The sequence below is a fragment of the Rhincodon typus genome, chromosome 16 (genome assembly GCF_021869965.1).
Source record: "Rhincodon typus isolate 14 chromosome 16, sRhiTyp1.1, whole genome shotgun sequence".
In the NCBI taxonomy this organism is placed as follows: domain Eukaryota; kingdom Metazoa; phylum Chordata; class Chondrichthyes; order Orectolobiformes; family Rhincodontidae; genus Rhincodon; species Rhincodon typus.
In genome coordinates, this window is record NC_063347.1 from 4,778,857 (window position 1) to 4,800,448 (window position 21,592).

A 21,592-nucleotide genomic window follows, 5' to 3' on the forward strand; every position below is an offset into this window, starting at 1 on the left:
CCTAGACCCTTTTCTGATGAAGGGTCTAGGCCCGAAACGTCAGCCTTTCTGCTCCTATGATGCTGCTTGGCCTGCTGTGTTCATCCAGCCCTGCACCTTGTTGTCTCGGATTCTCCAGCATCTGCAGTTCCTACTATCTCTGGAATAAACCCTATTTGCTGTTCAGAGATTGAGCATATGTCCTGTCTATAACATTGTATGGACATCCTTCACCAAACAGCGTTGTTAGCTTAAACTAATAACAGCTAGAAGAATTGGTGGTGTGAATCTACTGAAGGGATCCCAGATGGTTTCAGTGGGATCCAACATCAAATAAATTAGTTTAAAGATTAACAATATTTTTATTTGGCTTAATTTTGTGTATACTTGAAAGTGCTGGAGAAACAGAGTTATACTATACTACAGGTTTATAGGCATTAAGAACAAAAATTCAGTAAACTGTCAGCAGACCAAGCTAAGCACTAGTGTTAATGTTTTGGGTCAATGACGTTTAATCAGAAATATTAAATTTTTAGCCCTTCGCAAATACTGCCTCACCTGCTGAATGTTGCCAGCGCCTTCCATTTTTTTTCGGATTTCCAGCATGCAGTGCATTTGCTTTTTATTTTTATGAAATAGAAGTAACTATCTTTTGGTAAGTAGGCTTATTAATGTTATGAATTGCAGCATTGACCTCCCAAACAGGCTTACTTTGAACTGATTGAGCGTTTTTGGTTTTCATTGTCTCTCCTAAAGACATGACTAATGAGGAAAATCAGGCAGATACACTATGGAAATAATAGGACAGAGAACTTGGTTAATAATATTGGAAATACCTTTCCAGTTATTAACAAGAGCACCTTGCATTAAAATTGAGCCTGTGATGTAGAAGAACTTCACAAGTTCTAATACTGGAGAATGATCAGGGAAAATTTGACGTTGGGAGATACCAGGACAGGTAACCGAAAGCTTAGCTTTTTTTGTCTTTGCTACAGCCCCTGTTCACTTTGGCAACGTTCCTGTACTTGTCATGGATCTTGATCAAATCCCCAAGCTTTTTCCTGCTCAGGCAGTTGTGAACTATGTTATATAAGATAGGTAATACCTGAAAGACAAGAGAAATGGAAAGATTTTGTGGATGGAATTCCAGAGCTTAAGACCTAGACAGCTGAAGGCATGGCCACCAGTGGTAGATCAGTGAAAATCCTGGAGTTGGAGTACATTTAGTTTGAATTAACATTTAATGCTTGTATTCACTTTAACACCTGTCCAGACAAAATGCTGTATTATGAATAAATTGCCACTTTCTATCTATGGTATCTTTGTGAAGTAACAGCTATCTTTTATGTATGAGCTTGATTTCCGAGTGTCAGCAGGTTATTTGACTGGGTTTGCCAACTTAACAGACTAAAAGCAAACTTAGAATTCTTCTGGCCTACAGGACTGATGCTGTGTAGTGTAGTCATGAACTGAACCATTGAGAGAGTTACTGATAAACTAGATGTTTAATCAATTCCAAATTGAGCTACCTGATTGAACTCCACATTGGAAGCAATGGATAAAAGAAAGATTCATCCAAAAGAAAGGAAAGATCCTGCTGATAAGGGTGGTGCAGTTGTGTCTGGGATGCCGACTTCTACCTTTGCAGAGTCTGAACACCAACTCTTAAACACTTACTCCTATCTTCCTCTGGACCATGATCCCAATGCCAAACATTAAGAAATTGCTTCTGGGACTGAAATTGGCCTTGTGTCCTCGAGCGATCTACCCACTATAGTCCCTCATAGTCACCCTAGCCCTGCACAGCTTGCTTCTACAGCAATTCTGAGAAAAAGTCTTATTGGACTCTGTTATTAACTCTTTCTCTATCTACAGATTCTGCCATACCTGCTCTGTTTCTCCAGCACTTTCAGTTTTAAGTCAGTAGTATCTGTTGTTAGCTTGCCTAATTCAAGTATCCTCTGCTTTCTGGTTGCACTGTAAGATGATGGTAAACAATATTTTTGGCTTTAAGAACTGGGAGGGAGAAGGGATTTGAAGCAAACAAAGCCAATGGGGAAATGCAGTTCACTATTTTGAACTCCCTCTCATTGCTGCAGGTATGAAAAAGAGGCACTGGTAAAAGAAGAGATGCCCAAGCTTGCTCCACAAGAACAAGTGGTTGCCATTGCTGACCTCAAAGAGCAAGTAATCTCAACTGAGGAGCAGAAGAACATTAAACAGCTTGTAAGTCAACTATGAGGGAAATTTACAAATCAAAGGACATGGTTAATAGTATCAGTCATGCTTTTCGAGTTTTTCAGTGCTAGTTTTCTCTTTTACACGTCCTAAGACTGTACAGTGGTGCTCAGACATGACACCTTAGCAAAGAGTGCTGAAGCATTTGTCAGATATCTTACCACTGGCTGCACAATTTGGAAATTCAGTCATCCTGTGCTGCTCTGTACACCTCTCAGTTGACAGGTTATTGATGAAATGTTGATGAGAGGTGAGTACCAGCACCCAAGGACTCACTGGCTTGTGCACTGTTTTATTAGAAAAATGATGGACTGTCTGTTTCCCAGCCTGGACTAAGTTACTTTAATCTGTCAAGGGTAGCAAATGGGGCATTGTGAATGGCCTCAATATACAAGGCGTTATGAAATTAACTGGATCATTACTCTCATTGATGTCCATTGACCTGGGCTGGAAAGTCTGTCTATGGATGTCAGGTAAAAGGAGGCATGCTTGCAATCATCTTTTATTTGGTTTAATACCGTTCCTACAGTCATAATATTGGCTTACACATGAACAGTGCCTGCTTGAGTGAGGAATGACGGGGCTACTATATTTGTACCTCAGTGAGAGTCTGTACTTTCTTGTTCCCTTCATCAAAAATCTGTGTGTTAGTTAGGGTCTGTAGGAACTGTTGTATTGGTCAAATGGTGGTGCAATGTTTTCAATTTCTAGATGGCTTGAAAACTGCAGTTATTGGAAACCTGATACTGATGCCCCAGGTAATCAGAGCCAATTAAGATTTCAACAATGAGTTTCTTCTCAACTCTTAACAGCATTGTTCTGTTTTAGGTCACATTGTTGTGCCTTGGTTGCTTATAATTGGAACTCTTACCCAGTTATTCCTCCGCTTAACGTTGTCTGTTGGTTCCTTGTTGAATTCAGCAAAGATGGAAGCAAAACTTAAATGTTTGTCCGTACTGATAAGTATGGAAATTCAGTATTCTTGCCTTTGCGATTATATTTGTGTTACAAAACAAAATGCCTTGTTTGTGAAATTCTGTACACAGACAATTATGTATTTAATGTTTTTGATCACACTATTCCCTTGTGACTCAACCCTTATTGAAGTCAAAATCACAAAGGACATCAGAGCTTCAATACAAGTCATGGTAAGTTGATCACAAAGACTGGCTGGTCTGCAGGTGGTTAAAAAATTAATATAAAATAAACCTTGCGTTGTCTAGATATTTCCGAGTTAACCTGTCCTATGGTGATATTTCACGCCTCTGGAGCAGGCAGGACTTGAATTCATGTCTCTTGGCTTAGAGCTAGGGACATTGCCTGTCCACCACAAGAGCCCTATTATCTTGCATTTTCTATGCTTTACAATCCTTGCATTCTGCACATATGTACTGAATTTTACATACATGTTTGCCCATAATACTGATGTGCTGTGACATGATATACTGATGATCTTCCAATATCACGTTTGTGATGATACTATGGCTTTAAGTTGTGTATTTTGTTCTGGTTTTTTTTTGAAGAGAGGTTTTGAGACAAAGGTGCCGAGTTTCTTCCAATCCAATAAAGTAAACAGCTTGTGAGGCCCAAGGATTTTTTATGTTAGAACAATAGAAGCAGCACAAATGGGTGGAGTAAGGCTCCCACAGAACTAGGGTTTTAGTTTAACTCTCAGTTGTTGGCGTTTGGAGTTGACATTGTAAGCTGTTTTGTCTCTCTCAGCCATAGCAAAAAGCTGGAGTTTTCTCTCTCTGCCAGAATTTTCTCTTGGTGCACTTTTCTCGTGGACTGGAGAAACTTCGCATGTGAGACGATCTATTTTAGTGAATTTGCCTTTGCCAAGCCTGTGTTTATGGGATGTTACTATGTTGTAACATTTACTGTTTAGTAGTTAAATAGTCTATGATTCTGTTAAGTTTTCCAGTAGAGTTAAAGTTGTACTGATTCTTCTTTCTTTTATTTGAATTTTAACTGAGTTTAAGAATAAAGTGTGTTTTGCTTAAAGCCGAGTAGCGTGACCAATCAAATTATATCTGGAACACGGCACTTTACATTTGCCTTCAAATATATCAATGAGTCAGCTTAGACCATAACTTCTATCTTATTTAAAGGGGGTTTGGTCTTGCCCATAACACATTGTGATGAGACATGGGTCACATAGTACTGAAGAATTGAATGAACTTTTATTACAGCACCTGATATTAACATGTGTACATTACAGTCGCAGATACTGGTGTGTCTGGGTCAAGCAAAGCAATGCAAATGTACTATGGCAGGCTTCCCTGAGTGTGTCAAGAGAATAGCGTTCAGTTGTTCATTCAGAAAAAGGCTTCTTTTATGGCACCTTCCAAACCCATTGCCACGAACATCAGGAAAGGCAGTTTTCAACTGATGTATACCGTGTACATAAGGAGCAAGAGGGTAGCTAGGGAAAAAGTAGCTCCACTCAAGGACAAAGGAGAGAATTTATATGTGGAGCTGGAGGATGTAGGTGAGATCCTTAATGAATACTTTGCATTGGTAGTCACAAAGGAGAAGAACATGGTGGATGGTGAATACAGAGAAAGGTGTGTTGATACTCCAGGCCATGTTGATGGCAAAAAGGAGGTGGTATTGGGTGTTTTGAAAAACATTAAGGCAGACAGGTCCCAGGACCTGATGGAATCTATCCCAGAGTACCGAGGAAGGTGAGGGAGGAAATTGCTGGAGCCTTGTACGAAATCTTTGTATCCTCTTTAGTCATAGGAGAGGTCCCAGAGGACTGGAATAGCCAATATTGTTCCTTTAAGAAGGGCCGCAGGGATAATTACAGGCCAATAAGCCTGTAATTATGTCATTGGTAGGGAAATTATTGGAGAAGATTCTTGGGGACAGAATTTTCACACCTTTGGAAAAATATAGACTTATTAGTGATAGATAGCATGGCTTTGAGTGGGGGAGATCGAATCTCTCAAACTTAATTGAGTTTTTCAAGGAAGTGACAAAAATGATTAATGAGGGTATGGTGGTTGATGTTGGCTACAGAGACTTTAGCAATGCCTTTGACAAGGTTTCTCATGGCAAGTTGTTACAGAAAGTGAAGTCACATGGGATCTGCAGTGAGCTGGTACGATGGATTCAGAACTGGCTTGGTGACAAAAGACAGAGCAGCGATCGAAGGGTGCTATTTCTGGCTGGAGATCTATTACCGATGGTGTTCCTATATATATATATATATAAATCATTTTGAGGAAAATGTAAGTTTGCAGACGACACCAAGATTGTGGGAGTTGGGGATAGTGAGGAGGGTTGCCAGAGGATACAGCGGGATATAGATACACTGGAAATTTGGGTGGAAAAATGGCACGTAGATTTAATCCGGACAAATTTGTATCATTTATTGTCACACGTATTCAATATAAAATGCAGTGAAAAATGTGTACCGTTGCCATGCATAGGCACAATTCACATTAACTTAGAATAAAATAAAAAATAAAGAAAGCTAACTTAAAGAGAGCCCAACTTTTCCGTCTCCGCTGCTGCAGTCCCGCTCTGGGCTTTCCAGCTCATGCCATGCTGCTGCCAGAGTCCCACTCCAGGCTTCCTAGCCCATGCCATGTCACTGCCAGGGGCCCATTCCACGAGGAAATGAGAGGCCTGCTCCAGGCTTCACATGCCGGCCAACTCTGTAGCCATGCTGCTACCACTCTAGGACCCACTGAAGCTGCCTTCCAACTGAAGAGCTCTCTTCATCAGGTTAGTTTTGAGAAAGAAGAAGGGGGAGAAGGGAAAAGAAAAGCTAAAAGCGGACAAAGAGGACAAGCCCAGGCACAGGACCCTGGACAAATGCAATGTTTGGAAGGTCTAATGCAGGAGGGAAGTATACAGAAAATGGCAGAAACCTTAGAAGTATTAACTTACAGAGAGATCTAGGTGTACTGGTCCACAGTTCCCTGAAAGTGGCAACACAAGTGGTTAAGGTGGTCAAGAAGACGTATAACATTCTTGCCTTCATCTTTTGGGGCATAGAGTATAAAATTGTCAAGTCATGTTGCAGCTGTGTAGAACTTTAGTTAGGCCGCATTTGGAATATTGCATACAGTTCTGATCGCTGCACCGACAGAAGGATGTGGCAGCTTTGGAGAGGGTACAGAAAAGGTTTACCAGGATGTTGCCTGGTTTGAAGGGTATTAGTGATGAGGAGAGATTGGACAAACTTGGTTTGTTTTCACTTGAATGGCAGGGATTGAGAAAAGTTTACCTGATAGAAGTTTACAACATTATGAGAAATATGCATAGAAAGGATAGTCCGAGTCTTTTTTCCAGGTAGAAATGTTAATTACTAGGAGATGTGGATTTAAGCTAAAAGGGGGAAAGTTTAAAGAAGATGTGAGGGGCGAGTTTTTACACAAGGTGGTAATTAAGTGCCTGGAATGTGCTGCCGGAGGAAGTGGTCAAAGCAGGTACAATAACAATGTTTAAGAGGCGTCTTGACAGATATATGAATAGGCAGGGAATAGAGGGATACAGACCTCATAGAGGCAAAAGGTTTTTAGTTTAGTAAGGTGTCATGTATTGGTACAGTCTGGGTGGGCCAAAAGGCCTGTTCCTACACTGTGCTGTACTGTTCTTTGAAATTCTCAGGAGTAGTGGTTTCCGATATAAGGCATGTGTTCAGATTTGTTGTCCACACATGTGCAGAACCAGATATTTGTTATGGGAAGAGATTGTACATTCGTAGTAAAGCATTTGAAATAGTTGTTGAACTGGCCTGCCAGTCCGCCTGGACACATGTTCACACTTGAATGGAATTTAAAATGAATATTTTTGGAATTTTTTTTCCCTTGTACTACTTAGCTAGGTCTCCGATTCTAGGTGCAAATGGATAAATTTCGTGGCAAAAGAGGGATTCCTCTGCTAATTCAGTCGATGAAATATCTGAACCTAAAGGAAAAAAGAGCACGAGCTGTTCAGAGAAAGTACAATGAGAGCCATCTGTCCTTTGGATTTTCATGGACAGGAAGTACTACTTGCTGCTTATCTCACCTGCAGAAAGAAGTAGGCAAACACTGTGATGGTACCATATAAGATGCCATTTACAGTTGAAACATCATCTCTTCCAAACCAGCATATTCAGCACTTCAAAAGATTGAGAAAACAAAATATCAAGCAGAATCAACATCTGATGGAATATGTAAGGATATCAGATTGCGCTGCAGAGGCTAAGTACCTCGACAAAATTCCACTCTCTGATAATACAGTTAAATGGCGAATTGATGACATGTCTGTTGATATTGAGGGAGGTGCTGCAATAGAAGTTAGCCACAAGTGGGAAGTTTGCTTTGCAGAAGCTTTGTTGAAGCTACCAAACAGGACTGCTTGCATATCAAACAGCACAGGTAGCAAGTTGGAGGCAGAACTAAGCAATGCCACAACCAACAGGTCAGATCTAAGCCCTCTAGTCCAGCCACATCCAGTCATGAATGGTGGTGAGCAATTAAACTACTCACTGGAGGAGGAGGCTCCACAGATATCCCTATCCTCAGTAATGAGGGAACCCGACAAAACAGTGCAAAAGATAAGACTGAAGCCTTCACAGGAATCTTCTGCCAGACGTGCCCAGTGGATGATCTGTCCCCACCTTCACAGATGCCTGTCTTCAGCCAATTCAACTCACTCCACATGATATCAAGAGATGGTGGAGGCACTGGATGTTGCAAAAGCAATGGACCCTGACAACATTCCAGCAATAGTATTGAAGACTTGTGTCCTGGAACTTGCCGCTTCCCTAGTTGAGCTCTTCCCTTATTGTTACAACACCTGACATTTACCCGACAGCATGGAATACTGCCTAGATATGTCCTGTACACAAAATATGACAAATCCACCCGGTCTATCACAGCCCTTTCATTCTACTCTCGATCATCAGTAAAGTGATGGAAGGTGTCATCAACAGTGCTATTAAGCAGCACGTGCAGAGCAATAACCTGCTCAGTGACGCCCAGTTTGGGTTCCGCCAGGGCCACTCAACTCCTGACCTCATTACAGCCTTGGTTCAAACATGGACAAAAGAGCTGGATCCCAGATGTGAGGTGAGAGTGACAGCCCTTGACATCAAGGCTGCATTTGACTGAGTGAGACATCAAGGAGCCCTAGCGAACTGGTATCAATGGGAATCAAACTGTCTGCTGGTTGGAGTCACATCTGACCCAAAGAAAAAGATGGTCGTGGCTGTTGGAGGTCAGTCATCTCACTCAGTAATTTCTCTGCAGGGGTTCCTCAGGGTAGCACCTAAGCCCAACCATCTTTAGCTGCTTCATCAATGATTTTCCCTCCAGAAGTGGGGATGACTGCTCAGATACTGAAGCAGTCCATGTTCAAATGCAATAAGATCTGGCAAATATCCAGGCTTGGGCCTTTCTTGTGTCCCATACACACCAGCAGCTTGCTCTCTGACTGTCCACGATGAAGCAGGTCTGTTGATCAGACTTGAAGTCTTGCACACTGACTCGCTCTATTGTCTGCCAGACTTCTTGCCATCCCTATTCGTGTGGTGCTCCCAGATTCTGCCGCTTAACATTGTAGAATGAAAGCAGGCAGTGTGCTGCTGCTGTGAATTGGGTCATGATCCGACCTTGATCCCAACTCCCAGAAATGTTCAAATTTGAAAAGATTCAACTCACCTAGTGCAATAGGCGGAGGGATAAGAAATATTGTAGTAAGTTGTTTCTCATAAAAAATTATCAGGGTCTCACAAGAATGTAGCAATACCCTAAGAGAGTTCCCAGATTTTTTTTTAATTGTTCTCCTGTCTGTCACTGTTTCCTGATTCACCTCATCTTCTCTCTCTTACTTTTTCAACTTTGAAGTTTTGCATGATGGACTTGTGAGCTAAGCTGATATCCTGATCCATTTAGTGACCTTGAAGTGTTGCTCTGCCTTCCCATAGTTGTATAGATTATGGCATGAAATGGAAAATGGGGAATGGAAATATAAGAAGGGTGGGTTAGAAGTCATATCAAAGGAATACTGATAACTATTGTACCAGCAATCAGAATTGAGCTTTATATGTGTGGCACCTTGGTTAATTGGAACTACTCTCCTCTCGGATTAGATTTGTGTGCAACTCCAGGATTTAATTGCTTAATCTAGACAGACATTGCACTGAATGAGTGCTGCACTTTCTGAGATGCCATCGATTGGATGAGTTGTTAAATCGAGTTCCTGACTGCCTGTTCTAGTCATTCAGATAGTTCTGAATGATCCCTTGGCACAAATAACAGACCGTTCTTTTGATCTTCTCTCTTTTCCAACCAATAAAGTTAAAATAAATTGATAGCTTGATGATTCATCTTGTGTGTGGAAGGTAAGATTGCAAATGGATGCGTTGTTTCCTTACATAATGCGAAAATTGTATTCTAAAAATTTAATCCATCCTGTGTTAAAGGATGTGATGAGGAGCCGTATAAATGCGATTTTTTAAAATGTACATTGTGTCGAACACAGTCTGCTCAATAACTGCCTCCTGTGCTGTAAGGTTTTCTGGTTGAAACTCTTGTCTTCTGATGGAATTTCAGAAATTATTTCATGCAGTTGAAATTTTTATAACGTGATCTACCTATTTTAACTGTCAAAAGGCATCTAGCAGAATACATCTTTATTCTAATCTTGCAGTCTGGCAATGTAATGAAGTGCTGGTAGTTACAGGTTAGCAATAAAGGTGAGAGAGATTTGAGTTGGTAAATGATTTCAGCTCAAAATGTTGACTTTGCTGCACCTCGGATGCTGTCTGACCTGCTGTGCTTTTCCAGCTCCACATTTGTTGACTCTAGCTTCCAGCATCTGCAGTCCTTACTGTTTTTGAGGATTTTATTTATGTTGTTATTTATGTATGCCATTCATGGTCTCATGATATCAAAATGTTCTTTTGCATGCAATGAAGTACTTTCAATGTGGAATTGCTGCTGTAATGTCGGAAACATAGCAGCCAATTTACATGCAGCAACTCTCACAAACAGCAATGTGATGACCCAATCATCTGTTTTGCCTGAAGGGGTGTCTTTTTTGTTCCTTACAGTATACTGATACCAAATACGTTTGAGAAAATTGAGCAGCTGGTAACCCTGCTATATGTATGGAAAGCCTGTGAACTTTATTTTGAGACTCTAACCTTGCTTGCATATGTTGTCAATTGACCTTTTTTCTCCTTTTTGTGAGATCCTTTGCAGTTGTGTGAGTTATTGTTCATTGAACAGTAATGTGGTTCACAGGTAGACTGATGCTTATATTTTTAATAATCAGGGCTGGACTTCAGAGTATAATTTTTGAAGCAAAAGCAATCTAAATTTAATGTGATTAAAACTGAAGTATTACAAGATAAAGCTTTGTAAAATGTGTTCCCTTAACTCAGCCATACAAGTTGTAACTATGTTCCTTCTTCATATTTTTTGATTTGATTTGATTTATCATTATCACATGTACTTAGGTACAGTGAAGAGTATTGTTTTGCCTGCAGTACAGCAGATCATACCATATAAAGTGCATTAGGGTAATAGAACAGAGCGAGGAACACAGTGATATGGCTGCACAGAAGGTGCATACAGTGCAAGATCGCATTTAAATTTAAAATTTGAGAAGTCCATTCAGAAGTTTAGTAACATCAGAGAAGAAGCTGCTCTTGAATCTGTTGGTACGAGTGTTTAAGCTTTTCTATCTTCTGCCTGATGGAAGAGGTTATAACCAGGATGGGAGGGGTCTTTGCTTATGTTGGCTGCCTTCCCAAGGCAGCAAAAAGTGTAGATCATAGATTATAGAAACCCTACAGTGTGGAAACAGGCCCTTCAGCCCAACAAGTCCACACCGACCCTTGGAGCATCCTACCCAGACCCATTCCCCTATAATCCACCTAATCTACACATCCCTGAACACTACAGGTAATTTAGCATGACCAATCCACCTAGCCTGCACATCTTTGGACTGTGGGAGGAAACTGGAGCACCTGGAGGAAACACACGCAGACATGGGCAGAGCGTGCAAACTCTACACAGACAGTTGCCCAAGGGTGGAATCAAACCTGGGTTCCTGGCCCTGTGATGCAGCAGTGCTAACCACTGAGCCATCGGGGCTAGAAGGTTGGCTTGCGTGTTGGACTGGGCTGTGTTAACAACTCTGTGAAGTTTCTTATGGTCTTGAGAGAGCAGTTGCCATACCAAGCCCTGATGCATCTGGATAGAATGCTTTCTATGATGCATCTATAAAAATTGATGAGTCTCGTTGATTGGGGCAGTCACCTACAAACTGAAAGCTATAGCTTGTTGTTTGCTGTTTGGCTTCATTAGTCCTCTTCTCACTCTGTTTATTTCACAGTGTAGCAACAATGAATAGTTGAACCTAACTATACATTGCTGTTGGGTTTTTTTCAAGGTCCGTTGGAGGGGAAGCCATTACTTAGGAAAGGTTAAGTCAATATATGATTGTCTTTGGTCAGCAGATAAATGTGTTTTTTTTTATATATTAACTATTTAATTAAATATTGCTCATTGCATGCAATTTATAGCCTGATTATTTTGAAAATTGTACATGTGGACTACGCTCTGTTGTTTTTATCTGGATTTCACACTACAAAGGTTTTGCTGGTCAGACTCTGCATTTAAGTGTTTTTTCCATTCGTCACCCTTCGGTAAAGTTGATGTTGATTATGTTACAGTGGCTGCCGACCATCCCTTGCCTTAATTTGTTCTTCTCGTGTTTGCAACCTGTTTGCCTATGGAAGCTGGCACGGCCAAGCTAGGTTTCTTCATATGAAATCCACATACCAAAACTATGCAGCAGGACTTGCCCCTGGATAGTAATCAAAAGCAGGGAGCCTAGCTGATGATGTCTCATCTGAAATCAGTTAACTGAAAGAAAACTGTCTTCATGGGATTTTCATGATGTGGAGGTGCTGGTGTTGGACTGGGGTGGACAAGGTCAAAAGTCGCACGACATCAGGTTATAGCCCAATAGGTTTATTTGAAATCACAAACTTTCGAGGCACTTCTCAGGTGAAGAGGATAGAGAACCCAGGCACAAACTTTATAATCAGAGAGATCAAAAGATCATACATATTGTGTGAGTGGAGTGTTGACGGGTTGAATAATAGATCTCTGCAGGTGATTATTCACAGCATCTGACACTCTTTAAGTGTTACCAGCTGAATAACAAGCGAAGGGATGACCTATGATCGGTATAATTGAGGCAGAGAGATAATTACAAAAAATTAAAAATAAAGTGGTGCTGGAAACCAACTAAATGATTGGAATAACATGATAGGTATAAGAATCACATGCGGAGGGTCAAACCAAAGTAACAAGTAATCCAAAACTGTACAAACTAATTAAAGTAGACAGATCATAACAAGTTATCAAGGTGATGGTGTCAAAACAGGACAGTAAGGAAGATTTTACAGAACACTGCAGCATATATGGTAGAAAGCATTAGTCGAGTCACATGAATATCTGCCGTGTACGTGGTGGCGGTGTTCCCGCGTGAGATGGTGGTATCCATGTTGATGATCTGGCATGTCTTGCAGAGGTTGCCATAACAGATGAGCTGTTTGAAGGTTCCTTCCAAATCTGTGCTGTGTTCAAGCTGTGCTGTGACAAGAGACCAAAGACAAATTAAACAATTGATAGAATCTAACCTGAAGGGAGAATGTCCAGCTTCTTGGTATTAATATGATGAAGGGAATCTTGCTGCCTTGAATTCTGCCCAGTTACAAAAATATGTTTATGCTGTTACTGAAGGCACCTCTTTAATGTTATCAGTTGCTGATTTGTCACCATTTGTCCTCTGTTTCCTTGTCGAGTTCATCTAAGCCGTATTGATATCACTGTACATAGTGGAGTTTAATCAACAGCTTAATTCAAATGGGTTATCTGCATAAGCCAGTTGGGCTTGGTGTATATCCATCTTTGGTGTTCTGCCTGTGTTGCCCCAGTACTCAGGTGAACTTGCAAGCTCCAGTAATTCCAAGCCCAATTGATTCACATACCTGCAGTTAAAACCGTAAGGACAAGGAGGATTAATTGATCTGTGCTGCGAGAATCCCTTGCTTTCATGAACTAAACAAATAGGTTATGTCATTTAAACCAGTGCACTTTTTAATATTGTGCAATACTATGCTTCTTTTGATGCCTCAATTTGGATTATTTATAGCATTGCTACCAGTATCATAATCTATTTGAGAAAACATAGAAAAGACACCTTACATTGTGGAAGCAGGCCATTCAGCCCATTGAATTCACACTGACCGTTCAAAGAGCATCCCACCCAGAGTCGCCTCCTACCCTATCCCTGTAGCCCTGCATTTCCCATGGCCAATACACCAAGCCTGCACATCTTTGGACTGTGGGAGGAAACCAGAGCACTCGGATGAAAGCCATACAGACACAGACAGAATGTGCAAATTCTACAGACAGTTACACGAGGGTGGATTTGAACCCGGATCCCTGGTGCCGTGAGGCAGCAGTACTAACCGCTGAGCCACTGTGCTGCCTGTAAACATGTGATGTACTACTGGAAGTTTTTCATAGTTCAAGGGCATGCAATTTCTAGGCCACTAGTGTTGCCACTACAATCAGCATCTTTGTTTACTTGAATGACAGTTTCAGAGAAGAAAAATATCACAAATGCTTGAAAAAGAAAGTGGATGCTGTGCAAAACTAAGATTTGAAGAGAGATTGAAAGCTTTGTAAAAAAAAAACGGGATTTAATCAGGGTGTCAGAGGAGGGGGGTTAGAAAGTTTTGGAACCAATTTTGTCAAAAACAGAGGTAGGAACTGCTGATGCTGGAGTCTGAGATAACAAGGTGTGGAGCTGGATGAACAGAGCAGGCCAGGCAGCATCAGAGGAGCAGAAAAGCTGACGTTTTGGGTCTGGACCCTTCTTCAGAAATGGGGGAGGGGAAGGGGGCTCTGAAATAAATAGAGATGGGGAGAGGCAAAGATAGAAGGTGGATAGTGGAGCCGACAGGTGGAGAGAAGACGGACAGGTCAAGGAGGCGAGGATGAAGCCAGTAGAGGTGAGTGTAGGTAGGGAGTTGGGATGGAGGTTGGTCAGTGAGGAAGGAGGGGCGGGTAGATGGGAGAAAAGGTGGACAGGTCAAGGAGGCGGGGATGAAACGGGCTGGTCTTGGGACGAGGTCGGGGGTGGGGAGATTTTGAAGCTTGTAAAGTCTACATTAAGACCATTGGGCTGCAGGGTTCCCAAGCGGAATAGGAGGTGCTGTTCCTCCAGCCTTCGGGTGACATCGTTGTGGCACTGGAGGAGGCCCAGGATGGACATGTCGTCCAGAGAGTGGGAGGGGGAGTTGAAGTGGTTTGCGACTGGGAGGTGTTGTCGTTTGTCACGAACCGAGCGTACGTGCTCCACAAAGTGGTCTCCAAGCCTCCGCTGGGTTTCCCCGATGTAGAGGAGGCCACATCGGGAACAGTGGATACAATATACCACATTAGCGGCTGTGCAGGTGAACATCTGTTTAATGTGGAAAGTTTTCTTGGGGCCTGGGATGGAGGTGAGAGGGGAGGTGTAGGGGCAGATGTAGCACCTCCTGCGGTTGCAGGGAAAGGTGCCGGGGGTTGTGGGGCTAGTGGGGATTGTGGAGCGGAAGAGGGAGTCGTGGAGAGAGTGGTCTCTCCGGAATGCAGATAACGGTGGGGAGGGAAATATATCCTTGGTGGGTTTGGGGGGAGGGGCGGGGGTCAGATTGCAGGTGGCTGCAGTGGCGGAGAATGATGCGTTGAATCCAGAGGTTGATGGGGTGATACGTGAGGACAAGGGGAATTCTGTCTTTGTTGTTATTGCGGGGAGGGGGTGTAAAGGCTGAGGTGCGGGAAACACGAGATGCAGTCGAGGGCGCTTTCGACCACTGTGGAGGGGAAATTACGGTTCTTGAAAAACGAGATCTGGGATGTCCGGGAGTGGAACGCCTCATCTTGGGGGCAGATGCTGCAGAGGTGAGGGAATTGGGAATAGGGGGATAGCATTCTTGCAGGAAGGTGGATGAGAGGAGGTGCATTCTAGGTAACTGTAGGAGTCGGTAGGCTTGAAACAGATATCAGTTTCCAGGTGGTTACCAGAGATGGAGACAGAGGGGTCCAGGAAGGAGAGAGAGGTATCAGAGATGGTCCAGGTGAACTGAAGGTTGGGGTGGAAGGTGTTAATAAAATGGATGAACTGTTCGAGCTCCTTGTGGGAGCACAAGGCGGCGCTGATACAGTCATCGATGTAACGGAGGAAGAGGTGGGGTTTAGGGCCAGTGTAGCTATGGAAGAGGGATTGTTCCACGTAACCTACAAAGAGGCAGGCACAGCTTGGGCCCATGCGGGTACCCATGGCCACCCCTTTCGTCTATAGGAAGTGGGAGGAGTTGAAGGAGAAGTTGTTAAGGGTAAGGACAAGTTCGGTTAGGAGGATAAGGGTGTTGGTGGAGGGGGACTGGTCGGGCCTGCAGGAGAGGAAGAAGCGGAGGGCTTTTAGGCAATCTGCATGGGGACTGCAAATATATAGGGACTGGAAGTCCATGGTGAAGATGAGGTGTTGAGGGCCAGGGAATCGGAAGTTTTGGAGGAGATGGAGGGCGTGCGTGGTGTCACGTACGTAGGTGGGGAAGCAGTTGCTTATGCAGTGTAAGGAGAATTTTCCAGTGAGGTCAAAATCCTTAAATGGATAGCTCAGCAGAGTGGAAAAGGGGCTGAGGTGGCCATGGAGAAAGGCAGAGAAAAAGCTATGAAGGGATTTAAAGGCAGGATAAGAGCTTCAAGTTAGATGCATCGAAAAACTGGGAATTTGTTGATCAGCAAGAAATGAGGTGAAAGGTGAGTGGAACTTAATGGGAATAGGATATAGAGAGTACAATTTTTGAATCAGCTTAAGCATTTGGAAAGTGGTGGATGAAGTTTGGGAGACTACCCATTAAAGCATTGTGGATGAGACAGGGATGAAAATTTTGGCAGCAGAACAGCTTATTTAAGAGACAGTAAATAGGACACCAAATTTATGAACAGTCTGGTGCAGTCTGAGGCAGTGGTTGGTGGAAGGATGGAATTGATGGCAAAGGCATTCAGTTTGTGATGGATTTCCAAGATAATTGTCTTCCCAATTGCTACTGTATTTTGCTGAAACCCTGCTTACAGTACAAATCTTACAGTAAATCTGTGATCATTCCATACTTCACATAGCTGACTTCTGTTGAACAATTAATGTAACTGACACTGCAAAAGCAGAGAATAGTTACAGTACAGAAAGAGGCCATTCGGCCTGTCTCATCTGTACTAGTGTTCTTCAAGAACGATTTAGCTAGTCAAACTCACCCAGCTTTTCCCTGCAACTCTGCAAAATGTTTAGTTTTATGCCTTAATGCAATTTTGTTCTGAAAGCCATGATTGAATTTGGCTTGACCACATTCTAAGGCTTTGCTTTCTGAATCCGAACCATTTTTTTTAAATGAAAAAATCTTGTGTGGCATTGGTTCTTTTGCCCTCATCTTTAAGTTGTTTTATCTAGTTCTCTTACTCTTTTGCCAAAGGAAACCGGTTTCCCTGTCTACTCTTTTTATAGACCTCTTATGATTTTAAACACCTCTATCAAATCTCTCCTTAACCTTCTCTTTAATGGGTAACAATCCCAGTTTCTCTAATATATCCACATTTCTGAAGTCCTGTATGTTTGGAACCATTCTTGGAAATCTTCTCTGCATTTTCTGTCTGAATCCTTCATATCCTTCCTGAGATGTTAACCTAAGCGATACAGTATGTCATCGAGGCTTGGCTAGTATTTTATAAAACTTCTTTATAACTTTGTTTAATTCTCTTAGAAACATTAACTGTCGTTGGAGGCACTCACTGATGACATTGGAAAATGGAGACACTTCCTGTGGGCTGGTGTGAACTATTCAGCAGCTTGGCAATAGGCACCAATACTGAAAGCACCAAACCCTCAATGACTCTTGGAGCGTTTACGTTTGGCAGAACCTATCTTGAGGATAAGCTCCTTGAGCCACTGGCAAAGATGTGCCAGATGTAGACATCTTATCAGAAATGGATTGTTTGCAACACGTCCAATCCTCTTTCATAAGTGAAAGTACGCTGACGGTCATTCTTTATCCTGACCTTTTAGAGCAGTTGTGGAATAAGGCATACAAAATAAAAATACGGAAACTCAAAATCTAATTTAGTTTAAAAGAAAATATCTGACCTGTTCAAGCAGTTTTATGCAACCCTTTGGCCACATCCAATCCCTGTTAAAACTAGTGAGTTCTGCTCGTGGGGTATGTGTTGCACAGATACTGATGCGGCAAAACACCAATTTATTCTGTTTGTTGGTTAGCTTGCTCTAATTTATTTATCCTGGCTTCTGGTAATTTTTTTTTATTATTTCTGGTTCCATAGCTCTTGCTGATTGGTATCTGGCCGTTTACAGGGAAAAAGAGGGAAAATGGTGTTGAGGGTTTACATGGATTGTAGAAGCAGGTGATGTTTTACACTCTGTGGCATTCTATGGCTGACTGGCAGAACATATGTTGCTGTCTTATCTCCACCCTAACACATGCTGAACGTTAAATGGAAATTCATTGTGGTGATGTGTGTGAGGAATCTGAATTACCTCACAGACAGCTGCAGCCTAGAAATAGTCTATTATACAGGACACATTGGAGTTTAACTTTCTTACTTTGTGTCGTTGACTTCTTTATTGAGCTGCAACCTCAGCTCACTTCATTTACAAACGAGCAGTGAGAGGCTGTTTGTTGTAGCCATTTCTCTCTTCCCTCCCCCTCCCGACTTCTCACATTCCCCCAGCAATAATTTTTCCTCCTCCAATAGTGAAGGTGTCAGACTGCATTGAGGTATAATGCCACAGTATCTTGAGTTAGAGTCCACTCAGTTGGAAAATACTTGTCTAAGTTGGATAATGTTCAGTCTTGTTCTCACCTGACGAATATGCATAGTATTCACCAATAGAATTCCCAGCTAATTATCCTCCTCAATCTCTCTCTCATGGGGGACATGGAATATAATGTTGTCGGTTTTCTGGCTAAGATCAAGCCTGACTTTGAATTCAAGACCTCTGGTTCGTATTGGTCTCATTGATCTTGTTCTCATTGTATATCTGTGCAAGATCACGCATCTTCCATATAATGACAGTATCATGTTACAGAACAAATAATACGGAGACCTAGATTAATAATCCAGTGAACCTGAGTTCATATCATACCACAGCAATTTGAAAAATTGCCTTCAGTTTTTTAAATATCTGGAGTTTAAAATGCAGCTCATTCACTAATGTCCTTTAGGGCTTGGTCTGCATGTGACTTGCATTCCACATCAATGTGAATGACTCTTAATTATCCTTATTGTGAATTAAAAGAATAGAATAGAGATGGGGGAGGAACATTCAGCTTTAGTGAACACTAAAATAAAAACAAAGAAAACTGTGGATGATGGAAATGTGAAACACAAACAGAAAGTGCTGAGAAACTCAACATGTGTGGCAGCATATGTAGAAAGAAAGACAGTGTTAATGTTTCAAGTCCAGTGACCCTTCGTTTGAAGTGAAATTAGCTGGGGAAAAAGTGATATTTATGTTGATGGTGGGATGGGGTAGGGTATCACCAAAGAAGGGTTACTGAACTTGAAAAACCTTCTTTTTTTCTCTCCACAGATGCTGCCAGGCCTGCTGAGAACCACCAACATTTCTGCTTTTAATTGTTTAAGCCAGGAATCAAGCTTGGTTCATTGAAGATTGCAGGCAGGCATGCCAGGAGCAGAGCAAGGCATATTTAAAAACAAGGTGTCAACCTGGTGAGGCTACAACACAGGACGACTTGTGTGTCAACAGCATAAGCAGCAAGTGATAGACAGAACTAAGTGAGTCCGCAACAGAGCTAAGCTCTGCGATCCTGCTACATCAGTTGTGAATGGTCTTTGATAATTAAACGACTCACTGGAGGTAGAACCTATCAATAATGATGGGGGAGCCCAGTTCATCGACTTAAAAGATAAGGCTGAAGCATTTTCAACAATCTTCAGCCAGTGGTACTAAATGGATGATTCATCTCTGCCTCTCCCAAAGGTCCCCAGCATCACAGATGCCAGTCTTCTGCAAATTTAATTCACAAGATATGACTAGAGATACTGGACACTGCAAATGATATGGGCCCTGACAACATTATGGCACTAGTACTGAAGATGTGCTTCAGAACTTGATGCACCCCTAGGCATTTTCCTGTACAGCTAACATGCTGGCATCTACCTGGCAATATGGAAAATTGCCCAGGCATGTCCTGTACACACAGAGCAGGACAAATCCATCTCAGCTAATTACCATCCCATCTGTCTACTCTCAATCTTCAACAAAGTGATAGAAAGCAGGAATCAATGACAGTGTTATCAAACTACTTGCTTAACAATTTCCTGTTCACTGATGTCCTGTTTGGCTGGAGCCTCTCAGCCTTAAACCTCATTATAGGCTTGGTTTAAACATGGACAAAGCAGCTGAATTCCGGGGGTGAGGTGAAAGCGATTGCCCATGACATCAACACCCCATTTAACTGAGTGTGGTAAAAGGAGCCTTAGCAAAGCGAGAGCTCATGGAAATTGGGGCACACTGTCCACTGGTTAGAGTCATACCTAGCACAAAGGAAAGTGATTGTGATTGTTGGACATTAGTCATTTGTGACATCCAGGACATCTCTGCAGGAGTTCCTCAGGGTATGTCAGCCTGTTCAGATATGTTATGATGTACATTTTGGAGCTATGAGACTTGAACCCAGGCAAGAGGCAGGGGCACTACTGCTGCACCACAAAAGCCAGTTCTTCAGTGTTTTTTTTAATACAGCTCCTCAGGGTAGTATCCTAGACCCAACTATCTTCAGTTGCTTCATCAACAACCTTCTTTCCGTCATAAGGTCAGAGGACATTCGGTGATGTTTATACCATGTTCTGCACCATTCATGACTCATAGAAACATAGAAAACGGGTGCCAGAGTAGGCCATTTGGCCCTTCAAGCCTGCACCACCATTTAATATGATCATGACTGATCATGCAATTAAAGTTTCCCACTCCTGCTTTCTCTCCATACCCCTTTAGCTGCAAGAGCCACATCCAGTTCTTGAATATGAAGTAGCCCCAACAGCTTTCTGTGGGAGAGAATTCCATAGGTCCTCAGAAGCAGTCTATGTCCAAATGCAACAAGACCTGAATAATATTCAGGCTAATCCTGACAAGTGGCAGGTAACACTTGCGCCACACAAATGCATGGCAGTGACCATAAGCAACAAGAGAGAATCTAACCATTGCCTCTTGATATTTAATGGTGTTACCATCTCTGGACCTCCAACTATCAGCATCCAGGGGCTTACCAGAAACTGAACAGGACTAGTCATGTAAATACAGTGGCTACAAGAGCAGATCAGAGGAATCCTGCAGGTGAGTAGCTCACCACCTAGCTCCCCAAATCCTGTCCGCAATCTGTGGGACACAAGTCAAGAAAAGTTCTCACATACCTGATGAGTGCAGCTCCAACAACAGTTAAGAAGCTTGAGAGCATCCGGGAATGAGCAGCTCACTAGATTGGCATTACATTCACAAACATTCTGTCCCTCCACCACCGACGTTCAGTAACATCTACAAGATGCATTGCAGGCATTTGCCAGAGCTCCTCAGACAGCATTTTTCAAAGCCATGATCACAATCGTTGGAAGAACAAGGGCAGCACAGATGGAAACACTCCTTTCTGCAAGTTCTCCTCTAAGGTTCTCATTATCCACACTTGGAAATATATATTGCCGTTCCTTCAGTGTTGCTAGGTCAAATTTTGGAACTCTTTCCCTAATGGTATTGGGTATACTTACCAAATAAAATGCTGCAGTTCAAGAAAGTGGCCAGGTAACACCTTCTCAAGAGCAATTTGAGATGGACAATTAACGCTGGTTTGACCCACAATGCCAGAATGCAGTGAATTGAAAAAAAATGTAATTATTATTCTGTAGTATAATGTGTGCTTAGGGGTTCTATGTTAGCTTGGACTGGTCATAGACATGTGTGGTCTTTTAAGACTTAGTACTGTACTGCAACAGGTGGTGCCTTTACCCATCAGGCTACTAGGGAGCTTGAACGGATGCTTATCGTTCTGTTTAATTTTTGGTCTTTCCTGCCAGGGTGTTTTGGGTTTGGCAGTTAAAGCTCTGTCTTTTCAGCAACTTGCAAGCATTTCCATCAAAACATAGTAGTAGTCCCTTGTGAAGCAAGTAATGTTCCCATTTAAAATTGTTTTTCTTAGAGATTTGGCATTCAGAAATAATTTCTGTTTGTATTCCCAATTTCATTTTTTCTTAATTTTATTGCCAGCCTGAGGGTC

The 21,592-nt window shown here is 42.2% G+C and overlaps 1 protein-coding gene across 2 annotated transcripts in view; it reads left to right on the plus strand.

The window, feature by feature from the left end:
- LOC109920692 (MICOS complex subunit mic25a-like) overlaps nt 1–21,592 on the plus strand; it is a 419,169-nt gene that overhangs the window by 28,065 nt on the left and 369,512 nt on the right. For both annotated transcript variants that reach the window (XM_048606552.1, XM_048606553.1), the window contains exon 4: nt 2,079–2,205. In XM_048606552.1, the coding sequence (XP_048462509.1) occupies nt 2,079–2,205 (127 nt within the window). The remainder of the gene's footprint in view (nt 1–2,078; nt 2,206–21,592) is intronic.